Source organism: Mchenga conophoros, linkage group LG8, assembly GCF_057382185.1.
Source record: "Mchenga conophoros isolate Kocher_MC1m ecotype Shallow Benthic linkage group LG8, M_conophoros_male_GT1.1, whole genome shotgun sequence".
In the NCBI taxonomy this organism is placed as follows: Eukaryota; Metazoa; Chordata; class Actinopteri; order Cichliformes; family Cichlidae; genus Mchenga; species Mchenga conophoros.
Genome location: NC_140533.1, coordinates 1,047,550 through 1,065,937, shown reverse-complemented (window position 1 = coordinate 1,065,937; position 18,388 = coordinate 1,047,550). Strand labels below are relative to the sequence as shown.

The window sequence follows — 18,388 nt, the reverse complement described above, 5'->3', positions numbered from 1 at the left end:
GCACAAATGACAAGGAAAGATGAGATTAGAAAGAAAGAAAAGGCAAAGATGCAAAGAGCTGTGAGGGAGGAAGACGGAGCAGCTTGGCAGCGTTTCCCTTTACGCGAAAGAGCCAGAGATAGCAGCTGGTTTTATTAAGGAGCACTGGGGAGGAAGAGGACGGGAGGTTCATCCATGATGTGTGTGGGGGGTCAGAGGCAAGACAGCCGTCACACAAGCTTAGAAGAAGAACCAGCATGAAGTGGAGCTGCTTCCTCTGCTTGTTGTTCTGTTGTTGCTTCGGTTTCTAGCGCTAACACGCTAACATGCCTCTGTGAATAGGTGTGTGTGTGTGTGTGTGTGTGTGTGTGTGTGTGTGCACTTGCTGGCTTGGCTGAGCTGGGATTACTGCAGGCTGCATGCTGAAGCCGGGTGTTGCTGGATGTTTGCACCTTTGTAAAATCAGCTCATGTCACACACACCTGTGTCAGAATAATGCTGACTTTGCATCTGTATCATTCTGATATGTATTTTGTGTGTGTGTGTGTTAGACTGGGAAAGACAGGCAGAGCAGCAGAGAGTGTGTGAGGGTGGGCAGGGCTAGATGTAGCCTGCCTCAGCACATTTCCCCCACCAACTCCCCCCCCCACACCACCACCAGTAAAGTCAATACACTTCTGAGGAAAGCACCATTTTAACCACCTACTGCCTGCAATGCTGCACTGCACACACGGCGAGCACCGGAAAGCTCTGCTTTCCTTCAGGCACAATGAGTGGGCTTCAGCCCGACGTCCCCTCAGCACAAAGTGTGTGTGATGTGTGACTGCGTCACTGTGCTAACAGCACAGGTAATATTCACAGCGCCCTGCCTCCTGCACCTCTCTGCACTGTGACTGAACTCAAACTGCCCCTCACACTTTCAGACCGAGAAACAGGAAAAAGGCTGCTTATGAATTATCCTCCTGTTATCACGACATATTAAAAAGAAAACAGCGACAACATTCACACCTAAGATAGACGTTACTGCAGGTTTCCATTACATACAGCTTTGCAACAATATGTTATATGGATGTTTAAAAATGAACAAAGACGAGTTTTGTATCAGAAAATGAAACGTTTCAATAATTTAAATCACAAATTCAGAAGTAAATGCAGGTGTGTAGGTTCAGCGCCCCATACAGTTATTAGCAATAACTGTATGGGGCGCTGCAGGGGTCTCAAACTGAAATGAGCTGAGGGACACTTTAGTGTTCAAGTAGTACAAAACAAACAAGAAAACTCCCACAAACATTTCTGAAAATGTTGTGTTTGTTTTTTAAAATTTCAAATACTTTATAACAAGACAAAACTACAAACATGAACGCAGGTTTGATCTAACTGTATCTCCTCTCTGTCTGTCACACACGTGGCAGCACTGCTGCTGTCATTGTGTTTGTATTTAACAACATACAAATGCAAGTGACACATGAGTTTGTGAGTCTGTCACTGAGCTAACAGCCTCAGCATGTTTGTGCTCTCTGCTCATGTTGCCTTCATATTAAATCATTTAAGAACTCATTTGAACATTGCCCTCAACAACAAACAAATCCTCCCTAACAGCAACAGTCACGTCAAGCTGCATTAGACTTCACATCAATGTAGGGGTGACGCAGGCCGCGAATGGCCCCCGGGCCGCGAGCTTGAGACCCCTGATACAAACTAAAATGTTACCAATATGTTCAGAGAGATGATTTATGCACATTAGCTATTCTTCTCTCACTTCAAATGCAGCAGAGATTATTTCTGCGTCACACACGTTCGGTCCATATTCTTGTATGAAGTACTTTCAGCGTCGCTTTGCTTCCCATGTTTTTTTTATCCTGCCAAATTGTCCAAATCCTTTTATTATCAATCAAACGTTCCCACATTTAAAAATAAGACATTTCTATATTTACAGTAAATAAACGAGTGCTTCACCTCAACCGTCCATGAAGTCTTTATGATGAAAGTGCTGAGATGTGTCATAACGAGTGTACTTATACTCACACATAAAAAGCTATTTGTCCTAATACTTTGCTTTAAATGAGGCTGTTTGCACATCTGTACACATGACAGGTGTGTCAGTGCAAACTGACTGACAGCCATGACACCGGCTGCCTTCTTTTGCTTTTCTCCAGTAATACCATTCAAAAAACATCTTCCATTAACATTCTTCCTACTTGCCATACTTGAGATGCTGGATTTTAGAAACTCTATTTCCTGCTGGGACAGTGTGCAGGAACATCTCTGCTGCATATGGATTATACGTCCCCCATTCCTGCTGGGAGACACAGCTGACAGTGTTCGAGAACAGCAGGGATGAGGTCCTGTGGGACTTTGAGCTCCAGACAGACGAGCACCTGCTGGCCAACCAAGCACATACAGTGGGGCAAAAAAGTATTTAGTCAGCCACCGATTGTGCAAGTTCCCCCACCTAAAATGATGACAGAGGTCAGTAATTTGCACCAGAGGTACACTTCAACTGTGAGAGACAGAATGTGAAAAAAAAATCCATGAATCCACATGGTAGGATTTGTAAAGAATTTATTGGTAAATCAGGGTGGAAAATAAGTATTTGGTCACCTCAAACAAGGAAAATCTCTGGCTCTCACAGACCTGTAACGTCTTCTGTAAGAAGCTTTTCTGTCCCCCACTCGTTACCTGTATGAATGGCACCTGTTTGAACTCATCATCTGTATAAAAGACACCTGTCCACAGCCTCAAACAGTCAGACTCCAAACTCCGCCATGGCCAAGACCAAAGAGCTTTCGAAGGACACCAGGAAAAGTATTGTAGACCTGCACCAGACTGGGAAGAGTGAATCTACAATAGGCAAGCAGCTTGGTGTGAAAAAATCAACTGTGGGAGCAATCATCAGAAAATGGAAGACATACAAGACCACTGATAATCTCCCTCGATCTGGGGCTCCACGCAAGATCTCATCCCGTGGGGTCAAAATGATCATGAGAACAGTGAGCAAAGATCCCAGAACCACACGGGGGGACCTGGTGAATGACCTGCAGAGAGCTGGGACCAAAGTAACAAAGGTCACCATCAGTAACACACTACAACGGCAGGGAATCAAATCCCGCAGTGCCAGACGTGTTCCGCTGCTGAAGCCAGTGCATGTCCAGGCCCGTCTGAAGTTTGCCAGAGAGCACATGGATGATACAGCAGAGGATTGGGAGAATGTCATGTGGTCAGATGAAACCAAAGTAGAACTTTTTGGTATAAACTCAACTCGTCGTGTTTGGAGGAAGAAGAATACTGAGTTGCATCCCAAGAACACCATACCTACTGTGAAGCATGGGGGTGGAAACATCATGCTATGGGGCTGTTTTTCTGCCAAGGGGACAGGACGACTGATCCGTGTTAAGGACAGAATGAATGGGGCCATGTATCGTGAGATTTTGAGCCAAAACCTCCTTCCATCAGTGAGAACTTTGAAGATGAAACGAGGCTGGGTCTTCCAACATGACAATGATCCAAAACACACCGCCCGGGCAACAAAGGAGTGGCTCCGTAAGAAGCATTTGAAAGTCCTGGAGTGGCCTAGCCAGTCTCCAGACCTCAACCCCATAGAAAATCTGTGGCGGGAGTTGAAAGTCCGTGATGCTCGGCGACAGCCCCAAAACATCACTGCTCTCGAGAAGATCTGCATGGAGGAATGGGCCAAAATACCAGCTACTGTGTGTGCAAACCTGGTAAAGACCTATAGTAAACGTTTGACCTCTGTTATTGCCAACAAAGGTTATGTTACAAAGTATTGAGTTGTATTTTTGTTATTGACCAAATACTTATTTTCCACCCTAATTTATGAATAAATTCTTTACAAATCCTACCATGTGGATTCATGGATTTTTTTTTCACATTCTGTCTCTCACAGTTGAAGTGTACCTCTGGTGCAAATTACTGACCTCTGTCATCATTTTAGGTGGGGGAACTTGCACAATCGGTGGCTGACTAAATACTTTTTTGCCCCACTGTATAGAGGTGTTTGACAAGAAAGTCTGCAGAGTACCAGAGAAGCACAACTCAGAGTAGAGCTGGTTAAGGTGGTGATCGGGTTAATATCAAAGTTTGTATTTAGGAAGTCCGTGAAATGTTTGACGGATATGAAAGCAGTTTGACTCAACACTCCAGCTGACACAGAGGTCATCCAGGCGACTGTGGACCATGGGGTGAGTAACCACGACCACCTCTGCACCACATCCGTCTAACATCTGTTTCAGCTCAGCTGAACATGTTTTTTAATCTGTATTTGTGACTGATTTCAAAAACGGGAGATTTAAAATATAATCATATGAAACAGATGTTATTGCTCACAGTCAATAACATGATATTATTATAAAATGTGTTAGATTTGTATTGTTGATTGTCATTTATGCTTAGAAATATTTACTTCTATATGCTTAGAGTTTTGTAATTAGTTGTAGATTGGTAGAGGTTTTGATCCTTGATAGTCTGCAAACTTTGTGTGTATTAGACAGCACTTTGGGAGCATGAGAGGTCATACCGTGTCTTATTGTTTTATGGTAGGATTAATGTAGTTGCGTCTGTTCTAGTCTAAGTGCTCTTTGTTTAGATGAACTGCAGGACTTCCTCACCGTGTTATCTAGGATGAACCATCTAGGGTGAGGGGAAGGCTACCCTCTTCCTGACCAAGGATGTTTGACCCTTTGATCAGCAGTCCACACACACACACACACACACACACACACACACACACACACACACACACACACACACACACAAGGTACTCTTTGTGTGTATGTAGACGTCATATGTTAATGAACTTATGCATATTCATGTAACCTCAATAAAAGAACAGTGGTACGGGAGAACGGACGAGAGCAACTGGGGTCAAGCGAAGGAACGGTGCCTGTCCGGTTCTCTCCCGTGCACGAGAAACATGAAGAAGCTTGCCTACTTGTGTCTTGCTTTGCAGTGTAATTATATTGCCTTCAACGTTCCAGCGGATGGGTTCAAGCTACAAACCTATCATTAATTGGTCCTTCGATGCCGGAGCCCTGGAATCGCATTCACCAAGGGGAGGTGAGGCACGCTGAAAGACTGACGTCAGCCAGGAAGTTCCTGTGGATTCGCTGTATGTCTTTTCTCCTCGATGAATGGCGATTGGCGGGATTCGAGGCTGATATTACACGCTAAGCAACACCGAATAAGTTTAGAGTCCAACTCTATAACTGTACGTCTTCGCCGCTCAGTGGGGCGTTGTCCGTGGCCGCTCAGTTGGGCTAAAATTCGCCGTCTAAGTGGGGCGATGTACAAAGCCGCTCAGTGGGTTTTTTTGTACAGAAGCATTAAGTCGCAGAGTTGCGCAGTTCGAACTTTTTTTGGTTCGCCGTCTTAGTGGGGCGAAATACAGACCGCTGTGTGGGGTACTGTAGTGAATTCTCCACCGCTCAGTGGGATGTTGAGAAGTTCCGCGGGGTCCAGATTGTGCTGGACAGTAGGCCTATTTTGTGTTGTTGTCATTGTCGTCGTCGTCGTCGTTGTTGTTGTGTGTGAGTGTGTCCAGAGCAGAACACGTGGTCTGTGACACCGACTGTTGTTGTTATCATGGGTTTCTAAGCAACCAAGAGTGAGTCGGAGGGAGACAGACGTTTGTGCTGGACTTTGCTCCTGGCAGCACAAAAAAGAGAGAGCGACGGCTCCACAGCTGCGCGGGTTCACGCGAGCGCGGTCACGCGGACCTGAGCTGTGCGGTTAATCGCAGGCTTATAAATGGAAGAGATTCAAATGTTAGAAGTTTTCAGAAAACACACCAGCCTTGGAGAGCTGTGGAGAAGGCCAGCCCACATCAGCAGCACTTAAGATATGCTCTGGTGAATGGCTTTCCCCCCACCCCTTGCTGACACAATGTTTATTCTTTAGCTTGCCCTGATCGACAGCAGCCTGTGTGCCAGACCATAGATGTAATTGAGGTGGATAGTTGTTAAAAGTAATCTATATTAAGCTTGTGGTTGCTTAAATTCAGTACAATGACATGTGAGGTGAAGTGATATAGGTAAATATTTAAACTAATGAAGTGCATAGAGGCACTTGACCTGTGTGAAAGACTGTCGTCTTGTTATGAGCCATTGTTGAGATGTGGAGCACACCTGTGAAAACAACTAATATGCTGAACCCTGTATGAAACATCTAAAAGTACATGATGGAGGAGCTGTGTTGAATATGAAAGTGTAAGACTTTGCCGCTGTGGGCAGAGCATGCAACTACTGTGTGATGTTGCGTTGCAGGTTTTTTTCTGAGCTGATGAGCAAGCTACACATTATCAGATCAAGAGCTGTCTGGGAACTACTCAAAGAGGGGGAAACAGGGAGTGTGCAGCGTTTCCATGAGCAGTTTTCCTGCATCTTGACTTGTGTGTAGAGTGTTCATAACATCAGCATCATGTTTTTGTTTATTTGTTTTGTTGGGTTGAAAATAATTAAATAAATGTGTGATCATGCCTATGGATCACCATGGCACATATCTCCAGCCACATGACTTAATGGGGCGATCGTGGCTCAAGAGTTGGGAGTTCGCCTTGTAATCGGAAGGTTGCCGGTTCGAGCCCCGGCTTGGACAGTCTTGGTCGTTGTGTCCTTGGGCAAGACACTTCACCCGTTGCCTACTGGTGGTGGTCAGAGGGCCCGGTGGCGCCAGTGTCCGGCAGCCTCGCCTCTGTCAGTGCGCCCCAGGGCAGCTGTGGCTACAATGTAGCTGCCATCACCAGTGTGTGAATGGGTGGATGACAGGTTGTGTAAAGCGCTTTGGGGTCCTTAGGGACTAGAAAAGCGCTATACAAATACAGGCCATTTACCATTTATGCAGATGACAAAGTGAATGTGTCTGACATCACAGTGTTTTTGTGCGCTGTGTAAAAGTAATTGCCTTTGATTGTGAGTGAGAGCGGTGATTCTGCAGGTCACCAGCTATTGTAACGAAAAAAGAAAAAAAAAGAGTGAAAAAGAAAAATCATAGGAAAAAGGTTTTGTGTTGATCAGCCAAAAACAACTACAATTTCATTTCCTGCTTTTAAGAAAAGACTGTTCACAAAAACACAGAGAGAGAGAGAGATGTGTGTTGATTAAGCAGTGATGATAATAATGAAATGTCTTAGTTTGTCACTTTCAGGTGAAAAGCAGACCTGAATCAATTTTCCACATGCAGCGGTCGGAAGAAAGTTATAGTTTAACATCATTGGAAACATGCAGGCCAAGTTTCTGGCTGACTTATTTACAGCGCCATGTGTCTCTCAACCTCACAAGCAAGCAAGCTCTCACCCCTCCCTGAAGACAAGGAATGCAGCTCCAAAGCAATAACATGATAAAGAGACAGCAGCAAGTCCTGAGCACAAAAAGTCCCAGCAAAGCAGCAGCAATGTGGACAAACAGCATCAGAGAAGAAGAGCAAACCCATCATCCTGATTGATCGGATGGATGGCACTGTGTTTACAACAGGCTGTGACTTCACTGTGCATGTGAAGAAAACGTTTGAGGAGAACTGAACAGTTGGAGTTTGACATTTGCCACCTGTGGAGTAAAATGGCAAGAAGAGACAGTGGAACACAGGACAAAGCTGAAGGAGAACTGCCGGCTGTTGGACTGTTGAAAGTGGGAGAGGACAAAAAAGTGAGAGGACAACAGAGTGAGAAGACTAGGTGAGAACACATAGGAATTATTTAATGTGGGAAATCAAAATTTGGGTTAGCAAACTTGGGGAAAAGAAAACTGACTGCTTAAGTTGGAAAATTGTGAAGGAGTCTGAAACATATACAAACATATACAGAATCACACAAAACATGCATTAACCCTACTAACACAAACATAAGAGAGCTTATGAAGATTAGACAACATCTTCAGCGTGTGAGTCTGTTTATCATCTTGTCCAAGTCACCTCGTGTGATGCAAAGACCAGTGGACTCATAGCACATTAGTTAAGAAATTATTAAATAATAGCAGAGAAGTGTGTAGGAAAGGCAGCTTTAAGAACATGCTCTGCTGGATATGCAGCTCCACAGACATGCATCAAACCTGCCTAATAACACAAACACATGTAATGAAAATTAGCTTGTTATCTTTCATGAGTGTTAAAATAGTGTCAATTTAGCAGACACTTGTTATCAAATACTGAATTTATCCAATAAAAAAAAATTGACTCTCTAGGTTGCAGGACAACAGTTTAACTTTTGTGGGGAAAAAAGATTCTGGTTTGACCAACCAGTGATCAGACAATAAATTTAGTTGTTAATATAGTAAATTGGGAGAAGCTTCCTGCTTGATTGATGCAGCACAAGTAATTTACTGTATGAGGGAAATTGTCTTTTGTGATACTATTTTGAACATGCTTTTCTGTCGTCCTGTCAACTTAGCGGGTTAATAGCTGATATGCAAATTAGTTGTTTTAGATTAATGAAAGGTGACTGAATTCTAGCACGAGTGAATGAGATGTGTTGGAGTTTGTTAGAGTGGAGACTCTAAAACACTAAGTTTCCTGCTTTGATGTGCGAGTGAATCCTGTATTTAGATACACAACTCTGAATACGTCAGAACAGACTGTTTTGTGAAGTGCATGACAGCATGTCACATGTTTTATGATGAAGGGAAAAGGAAAATTGAATAAAATAGATCTGTGACCTAAATGAGTGAAGAGCACAGACCTGGTGATTAAACTCATAGCTAATAAGATATTAGGCTTATGTTGTGTGTTGTGCAGCTGATGGTTGGTTTGGAGTGAATCTAGCTGATGATTCTTCTCCTGTTGTGAAGTTGATGAGGAGTTTGTGTCATGACTTAACAAGGCCTTTTTAGTTTGATACTTTCACAGTGCACTAAAAGTTTGGTTTGATAATCTCTGTTATTTTTTATTTTTCATTTTTGAACAAGCACTGATTTTTGCTTGTGAATTTCTTTTCTTTGAGCAGATCTGCAAGTCGGGAATTAAAAGCGTTACACGTCGTCAAGAAAATTGTTGCAAGTGAGTTTCTCCACATTTAAAATGGGTTCAGGAGGAAGCCACTTATTTGGGACAATTAGGAAATGGGAGTCCCCCCCAAAAAGGATTCAACGAGGAAATCCAGTCTAAATTATTTTTCTTTTTGAAATAACGTCGTTTTGCTGAGCGTGGAAACGAATGCGATGATAATTTCCACAATTAGCAAAAGAAGGAACCACTGAGTGAATGAGTAAGAATTTTAAAATAACTGACTGACTGAACATGATTGTGTGAAGCTAACCCCCACCTGACAAAGGTGCAGATGAACCCATGTGTTTCCTTTTACAGGAGCAGAAAGATGACAGCAACACTCGAGGTTGCATGATGATTTAACCTTTTAAATGCCATTTTCTGTGTCTGTGCATTTATCAGGTGTGTTATTCATAGGCTTGAGTTGCTCACAGAGATAACTGTGACAAAGTATGCATACGCCTGCGCAAGCGCTAATATTTGCATTTTCTTTTCTTACAGCAAGCCAGTTCTTCATGTGAATTGATGATGCGATTTATACCAGGCCGACTGGTTGATGTTTTTTCCTACTACAGGATTTCTGGGTTTATGTGTGAGGAAAACTGTGTTTACAGGTTATGAGTGGTGATGCTGTTGCATTGTGTTGATGGGAAAATGTGAAGGTTACTTTGATAATGTGAATAACATGTGTGAAATTTCCTGTGTTGAGAACTGGTGTTACTTCTTTCCACAGCTATAGATGGCTAACTTTATGGTCTTTTTATGGCACCTCTGGAACCTGTCGACCTGCATCTGACCACCAATGGTCACTGTGTTGCTAATGTTTGTTTTTCTATGACTGCGTGTAGAGGATTCGGCAGAAGCGGACAAGTGACATGAGAAAAACAAATAAGAGATACAGTGTTATGGAATAGTTAATATGGGCTCATTTGCTGGCCACTCTTGAGCCCATAAATAATATATGAGTGGAGTGACTTTGCTTAATAGCAGTCACCGATTACATTAATGTTGCCTGAGTACATGGGATGATCCATGTCTGAGGCGACTTATGAAAATAATTGTAGTTTACTGATTTGAGAAAACCTGCACATGACACTTGTCTTGCTGATGTTGAATGCTTCTTGTTCTTATGATACAATTGTTTACAGGTATGACGTTTGATTTTACTTCCAGATCTTGTTTTCCAGGCCATGATGGTGTGTATGCAGGCTCCTGGGAGAGCCAGGTGTTAAGCAAACTTAATATGCAAAACACACTAACATTTTTATTGCAGGATTATAGGTCCAGGGTGGTGCTGCTCCAGGGGAGGAGATGCCCTGATGTTGCCTGGGATATGATCTAGCTAATCTTTTTCTTTAAGACAGGAATCCAGGTTTGGTGAGTTGACGCATGGGTGTGTCCATGCGTCAAGAGGAGGGGTCCAGGATTAACATGAAACAATGTTTTTTATTATTGTTGCAGTGATTTGTGTGATTAGCCGTTTTATTTACAAATATTAAACCTGTGCAAGTGGTGCACCCATGTTCAGATGAGGCTTTGATGGCCTATAAGTGAAGTTCACTGAACTAAAGAATGTGGTTTCATGATTGTTGACATACTCTCCAAATAGTTTGTCTTCCTAGCAAGGAAATACAGGTGCAGCAGTAATCTCCTGAGAAATCTTCAGAGGCCCAGTGAGAAGCGCATAGCTGACAGGACCAGGCAGTGGTTGAGGTCAAAGGTCAAGCTGGTTGGGGCCCATCATGAGATCAGACCTTGGAGCCACAGCAAGGACCATTTTAACTGCCTGCAAAATAGCGAGAGACCCTCCTGGATTTATCAGAGCCACTGCAAGAGGTCGAGGTCCCAGGAAACCCCGGCACCCTCAAGACAGCACAATAGAGAAATCTCACACTTGGTTGTTTCAGTGGTGAGGGGGGAGTGCTGATTGAGCCCCCGTAGGGTAAGCTCGCACTTCAACCTCCAGCCTCTGATCAACTCTAGGGCAACCAAGTGCGAGGCGTGACGGACCTGTGTGCGACCAGGACCCTCTTGGTTACCTTGACTACGACGCTCATCCTTATAGGACCCCAGCTGGTGCCGGAAACAGCTGAACCAGGAGGAAGGCAGAGGAGATGGACACATGATAACTCTCACCTAAGAGAGACAGATCCAGCAGGCCCAAAATCAGGACTATGCATGACGAGAAGGAGTGCCTGAGAGGATCGTCCACAGGATGGGAGCTGAGGCCAGGAGAGAGGCTTCAGGAGGATCAGAGATCATCTTCAGCACAGCAGACATCACACAGAGAGCTGTGCTACTGAGCTTCCAGGAGATCAAGAGGAGACTTCCCACAGCAAGATTTTAAATAAAATGAAAGATTCAATATTGACGCTGAGAAAGACAATTAAGGTGTACGACGTGCTCTGCCTTAAATCTTCAGCAGCATTGGGACATGAAAACTCGAGGGATGAGGGCTCCATCGACAGCGCAGAAGGAGTTCGAGGATGACATCATGATTCTGTGAAAAGCACAGGAACCAGAAGCTATGGTGGTGATAACAGCAGTTTCCTATGAACATCACCTAACGCTGTGCCACTGTATTGTGCATACGATGACTCTCTGAAGGCTGCTGGGATCATAACAGCAGTAAGATGACGGAACCCAGCACCCTTTCCACAGAGAGCTTTTCTGCAGAGCGTGGACAATTAAGGAGTCATAAATATCCCCCTCACAAGACGAAGGTCTGAAGTCAGGTGATGGGGGCTGGTAAGAGGCCATAAAACTGGAGTGCTGAGAGGTCTGCAGCTTGGAAATAGCTGAGACCCATGTTGACGAACAACAAAACTAACTGGTATGTTTGAATGTTTATTCTACATACATTTGGACTCTGGTCCTATAGACAGTGATGGAAACAACTGGAAGAGACATTCATGACGCCCTGCAGAGCTTAAACCACTCTGCAGGGAGAGACATGTGATTTGCACACCCGAAGGAAGCATCACCAAGCTGAGATGTTTTTGAAAATGTTATCTTCTTATTTTCACTATTAACCCTCCTGCCATCCTTTAAAAAACTCACACCCATCACCCTAGGGACCATTCTCAGCCACGCCATAAAAAGACCATATATCCATATTTTATTCCACTTTAAATTAGCCAACCTTGTAAAACTACTTCTCCCTGAAATATTCATGTAAAGTTTTAATTATATTTTCGTTGTTTTAACCCTTCAAATCCCAGTGTTATTACATGAGCGCCCTGTGTTATAAGTCCCAAAAACCAAAAAACGAAACTAAATATTTCCACAAAAAACCAGTTGAAGTAATATGTGATTGTCATTATAAGTAGGCCTTTAGATGGACCAAAGATTGGCACCAACATACATTTTGACCTGCCATTATTTTTTTTGCATTTTTTTTGCAATTTAAAAATTAAAACTTCAAGGCCCTGAGTCTTCATTGACATCCAAGAAAAGAAGAAAAAATAAAATCATATGATGATAATTTGGGGTTGAAAAATAGCGTTTATAATGGAAGTCAATGGGCAGAAAATGGTCCCCAGGGTGATGGGTGTGGGGATTTCTGCTGCTCAGCCATTTTAGGCTGATTTAAGGAATTCACACTGGAATATTAACATTGACAGGTAAAAACTATCCTGTGGCAAGTTTGGTTATATTCCACTGAACACAGTGGAAATGGCAGCCATTTAACACATAGCAGTGGCACAAAAAGGTCCCAAGAAGGCAGGAAGGTTAAATTAACAATTTCTTTGTTTGCTCGTAAGATGCAGTTTGCCATGAGATGAGCTCAATGAATGGGATAACTGCTAATACATTTGTTGAACTGTGTACCTTTTCAGTAATTTAGGGTGATTTGACATATGCTGAGTATAAAAATGTTTGCATTGAAACTGTCAGACATGAGGTATTCATACCTGGGAACTTTTCAAGCATAAAGGTCAAAAAGGGGGGAAATGTTAGATTTGTATTGTTGATTGTCATTTATGCTTAGAAATATTTACTTATATATGCTTAGAGTTTTGTAATTAGTTGTAGATTGGTAGAGGTTTTGATCCTTGATAGTCTGCAAACTTTGTGTGTATTAGACAGCACTTTGGGAGCATGAGAGGTCATACCGTGTCTTATTGTTTTATGGTAGGATTAACGTAGTTGCGTCTGTTCGAGTCTAAGTGCTCTTTGTTTAGATGAACTGCAGGACTTCCTCACCGTGTTATCTAGGATGAACCATCTAGGGTGAGGGGAAGGCTACCCTCTTCCTGACCAAGGATGTTTGACCCTTTGATCAGCAGTCCACACACACACACACACACACACACACACACACACACACACACACACACACAAGGTACTCTTTGTGTGTATGTAGACGTCATATGTTAATGAACTTATGCATATTCATGTAACCTCAATAAAAGAACAGTGGTACGGGAGAACGGACGAGAGCAACTGGGGTCAAGCGAAGGAACGGTGCCTGTCCGGTTCTCTCCCGTGCACGAGAAACATGAAGAAGCTTGCCTACTTGTGTCTTGCTTTGCAGTGTAATTATATTGCCTTCAACGTTCCAGCGGATGGGTTCAAGCTACAAACCTATCAAAATGTATAATAGAATTTGTTTTTATTGAAACAGTAAGACATTTGAAGTCAAACGAGTGTGTGTCTTAGAGCCTGTAATCCTGGAGCCTCCTCGTCCTGCTCGGAGTTCTAGTTTCAGGCTGCCTGCAGATGTCTGTCTAACCCACAGACTGACGTGTTGCCAGCTGCAGACACACAGGTATCTTTTACCTGGAAGAACTCAGCAGGTGACTTTGGCTCCACTACTGTTTGCTCTTTTTTCTGACTCTGACTGTGAATGCTGTCACAGCATTACATTAGTAAGAATGCTGTAGATTCTGTTGTTTCTTTGAGGTTATTTAATAGGTGAAAAACAACGTTGTACTAATAAATATACACTGGTTACTGTGTAACGACATTTTCCAACAAACTGATGTGTTCTCAAAAACTTCCATCAAAAACACAGAGGAGCTGGCAGAGGTTTGTGGAAGCTACCATGCTGCATCACCATCCTGAATATAGTGGCCACTCATGTTTTATGTCTCCAGAGATCTTTACCAAAGAAGGGAAACTGCAGTGGTCACAACATGACCAGCGTGTGGATAAAGTGACGTCCTCTTCCTTCTCATCTCAAGCCTCGTCTCTGACTCAGGTCTCTGACACACAAAAACCTGCATAAACATGATCGCGGTTACTTCTCGTCAGCAGAGTAGACGTGGGAAGCGTGACCTCCTGACTTGAGGAGCTGGCTAAAAGCTAACATTACTTAAGCTAACGTTAGGCCTGTGTTATATTTGCACATCACATGAGAGTTTCTTAGCTAAGACTACAACAACATTTATTTGAATTCAAATTTTAGGATCCGACATTCATGAATAATCTCTGGAATGATGCTACATTCCACAGATTATTCATGAACTTTACTTCAGATTGGAGTTCTTATGTTGTACATCATCTTTTGCAGTAGTGATGGGATTTTCGGCTCCCAAATGGCTCTTCAGGTTGTTTTGTTGCTTTAATTAATTTATTATTAACAACAATATAAAATTATGCACAAAACGAATTACTAATGTAAAAAAACAACAACATGGTTTTATTTATATGTGTTTATATATAAATATATGCGGTGGCCCCTAGAGGCAAAACACGTACAAACTCCAAAACACATTTCTAGCATTAACTGAACTTCCAAAGCAGAGCTACTAGATCACTTAAATTACACAATTGAAAGCATGTGTGTATTGTTTGTGTATTTCTACACAAGTACTCATATATTCAAATAATAAAAAAAAAAAAGTTAATTTACCTGTTACTACCACACACCAAATGCGGTCATTGGTACTTCCTGGCTTGTGTAGCCACCAGGTAACAAAAGCTCAACACTGCCCCCTAGCGTCCTGGAGCACTTCTGTTGTGTTTTTACATTTTTTGAAGTTTGTACGTGCTTTGTCTGTAGGGGCCATCGTAAATATACTTTTATTTATTCACTGCACATAAAATGTAATAAATAAATCATATAATTGGATCAAGGACACATCTAAAACCTGCAGGACACCGGCCCTCGATGCCTGGAGTTCGATGCCTGTGTCTTAAATAATCAGGCCCCATCTTATCTTAATGACCTTGTAGTACCATATCACCCTATTAGAGCACTTCGCTCTCACCCTGCAGGCCTACTTGTTGTTCCTAGAGTATTTAAAAGTAGAATGGGAGGCAGAGCCTTCAGTTTTCAGGCCCCTCTTCTGTGGAACCAGCTTCCAGTTTGGATTCAGGAGACAGACACTATCTCTACTTTCAAGATTAGGCTTCAAACTTTCCTTTTTGCTAAAGCATATAGTTAGGGCTGGACCAGGTGACCCTGAATCCTCCCTTAGTTATGCTGCAATAGACATAGGCTGCCGGGGATTCCCATGATGCATTGAGTTTTTCCTTTCCAGTCACCTTTCTCACTCACTATGTGTTAACAGACCTCTGTGCATTGAATCATATCTGTAATTAATCTCTGTCTCTCTTCCACAGCATGTCTTTATCCTGTCTTCCTTCTCTCACCCCAACCAATCACAGCAGATGGCCCCACCCCTCCCTGAGCCTGGTTCTGCCGGAGGTTTCTTCCTGTTAAAAAGGAGTTTTTCCTTCCCACTGTCGCCAAAGTGCTACAAGCAGTCGGCTACAAGCTAAGGTAAGCTAGTGAATCCATAAGCACACAGTAAATGAAAATGAAAAGTGTGTGACATGCTGGCAACAAATAACAACAAATAACTCTCAATCATGTTCTAACTATATCATGTACAGATGGTTACTATTAGGGCTGGGCGATATGGCCTAAAATCCATATTGCGATATAATTTGAAGCATGTGTGGTAACGATATATATCGCGATATATTATTTTCTTCTGTATAACGTATTTTCCGCACTATAAGGACTTAAAATCCTTTAATTTTCTCAAAAATCAAAAGTGTGCCTTATGTATGAATTCTGGTTGTGCTTACTGACCTCGAACCGATTTTGGCTGCAGAAATCTGTTAAAAATTTTTTGATGGATTGTCAGAGCATTACGGCTATCGTAGTGAGGAGCTTCGCGGAGTAATCCGGTCCAAAACTCCGTCCGCTTCAGGTCCCAAAGTCAAACAAACACTGAGAGAAATGAGAATCATTTCTCCTCTCATCCGTTCGTATGGATTTCAAGCACCCGTAAGAACCCTGAAAATCATCAGCGTTGCTGCTTTAGCAGGTGTAACAATTAAGTTTAACATCCAGGCATCCATGAAAACAGAATTTATTAAATTTAACAAGAAAAGAAAGTGTACTTTCTTGATCCCCACGGGAAAATTCCTCTCTGCATTTAACCCATTCACGCAGTGAAGCAGTGGGCAGCCATTGGGCACCCAGGGAGCAGTGTGTGGGGATGGCACCTTGCTTAGGGGTACCTCAGGGTAGCTGTTCAGGGGAATCGAACCCCCGACCTTCCGATCATGGGGCCACCACTCTACCTACTGAGCTATTCCTGCCCTTAGCTTGCTAGTTTCCACCTAAACATTTCATACCATGTTCTGACTGCCCTCAGGGGCAGGGATAGCATCTAGGGGATGGGCCAGGACAGAGCTGGCCCTCTTTACCCGTCTGTTAAGTCATTTCCTACCCTTCTATGTGCTGCTACCTCCCCAGGACACAACTGCAAAAGCCGTCTCGACGACATAAAAGGTCCTCAGTAATTTCCCACACACCTCCAAAAGACCTTGAGCTGTGTAGCAGGTGGAGCTGACTTGAGACAACAAATTAATAAACAAGCTCAATCCAAAGAAAAGCTCCTGAAGGCCATGGAGCACCACACAGGCTCATCAAATGTCAACAACTGAGTGAAATCAAGGAGTGAGCTGTGTGTCTGTGTGTGTGTGTGTCTGTGTGTGTAATTATGTTAGAGGTTTTACAGCTGCTATGTAGTGAGTACATTTCGACACGTGGACTTCAAGTACAGATTCAAATAAGCAGGAGCAGCTCACAGTAAACAGGAAGAAGAAGAAAGATTAAACAGGAAGAGAAAAAAAACTGACCAGTCTGGTGATGACGGGAAGCCCAAAGTGCCACAAGTGCTCGTTGAGTAGATCGCTGTACACCACGTTACCAAACAAAGCAATGGTTCCTGGTTTGCACAGACCACTTCCTGGCTTGGTTTCTGCAAAAGTGAAAGTCATTTCTTCTTATTCACGATATAAAGTCACTGATAACAATAATACTTAATGTGTTTCAAACAGTAAGAGGCTGGTAATAAAACAATCCCGAGACAGTATCCACATGTTTCCTGTTGTCTGTACCCCTCTACTCCTTCTTTACATCAGTCAGATCCAGCTCCTCCCCCTCTTGGACAACATGTGTCCATGCCATGTAATATGTGCCATACTGTTATTTTAAAGCATTTACAAACAAACTGCGTAAACAAACAAACAAACAAACAGAGCCAAAACAATAGTGTCTGCTAAATGCCAGGTTAGTCACAAACAGTACTTTTGTTCTTCACGTCCCATGGACTGGATTTATTTTGCGTCACTGACACCTGGATGTCTCCTGGTGAGTCCAGCCTTAGTCCGCGGGTCGTGGTGGAGATCGAGCCACTGAACTTTGCCCGTAAACAGTCGTCGCCTCCCGTCTCTTTCTGCTGCTTTGAATGAAACCTTTTCGAGTCACTCTCCTGCACTGCTGTGTGATAGTTCACCTTTCACCAACATTTAATAGGGACCTTTTAACTGACTTCTGTCTCTCGGGTGAAATTATGGTTAAATTGTTGGGACTTTAATATTCATGTTAGTTTGAAACCTCTGGTGAAGGAGATATAGTGGACTCTTAATCTATTTCAATCTGTAAGTGGTCCCACTCAGGAACGTGGGCCCACTCTGGATCCTGTTTTAGCTTCTGGTTTATCTGATGTCAATGTGAAAATTGGTGATGCAGAGTTTTCAGATCTGTCGCCTCTAGATTTTAACTGGGAGCGTCGAACTAATAAAAGCATCTGACTGGAGGAGCGCAGAGTTCGAGTGGGAGGTGCAGGCTAAGCAGATCTGAAGTGTAACCTGAAGCCAAACCATGGAGAGCTTTAAGAGCAAATATTAAAACCTTTGAAAAGAGTACGAAGAATCACCACATGAGCTACAGCTTGGGCATAAGTGGCACTATTTTTCTGAGACATAATGTTTCCTTTCATTGTTATGCAAACAACTTTCAAGTGCATTTTCCACTGAAGCACTGGTGCATCCTCTGTCCAGCCTGTCCTTGACTGCATCATTGACATCAGGAGATTGCACTAAATCGGTTGAAGTTTAATGAGAATAAGGCAGAAGTCATGATGTTTATACCCAGTTGCACTAGCAGCCCCCC

At 43.0% G+C, this 18,388-nt stretch overlaps 1 protein-coding gene across 4 annotated transcripts in view; it reads right to left on the bottom strand.

The window, feature by feature from the left end:
* LOC146567875 (RNA binding protein fox-1 homolog 3-like) overlaps positions 1 to 18,388 on the bottom strand; it is a 597,530-nt gene that overhangs the window by 217,633 nt on the left and 361,509 nt on the right. For all 4 annotated transcript variants that reach the window (XM_085283551.1, XM_085283549.1, XM_085283552.1 and 1 more), the window contains exon 4: positions 17,071 to 17,192. In XM_085283551.1, the coding sequence (XP_085139677.1) occupies positions 17,071 to 17,192 (122 nt within the window). The remainder of the gene's footprint in view (positions 1 to 17,070; positions 17,193 to 18,388) is intronic.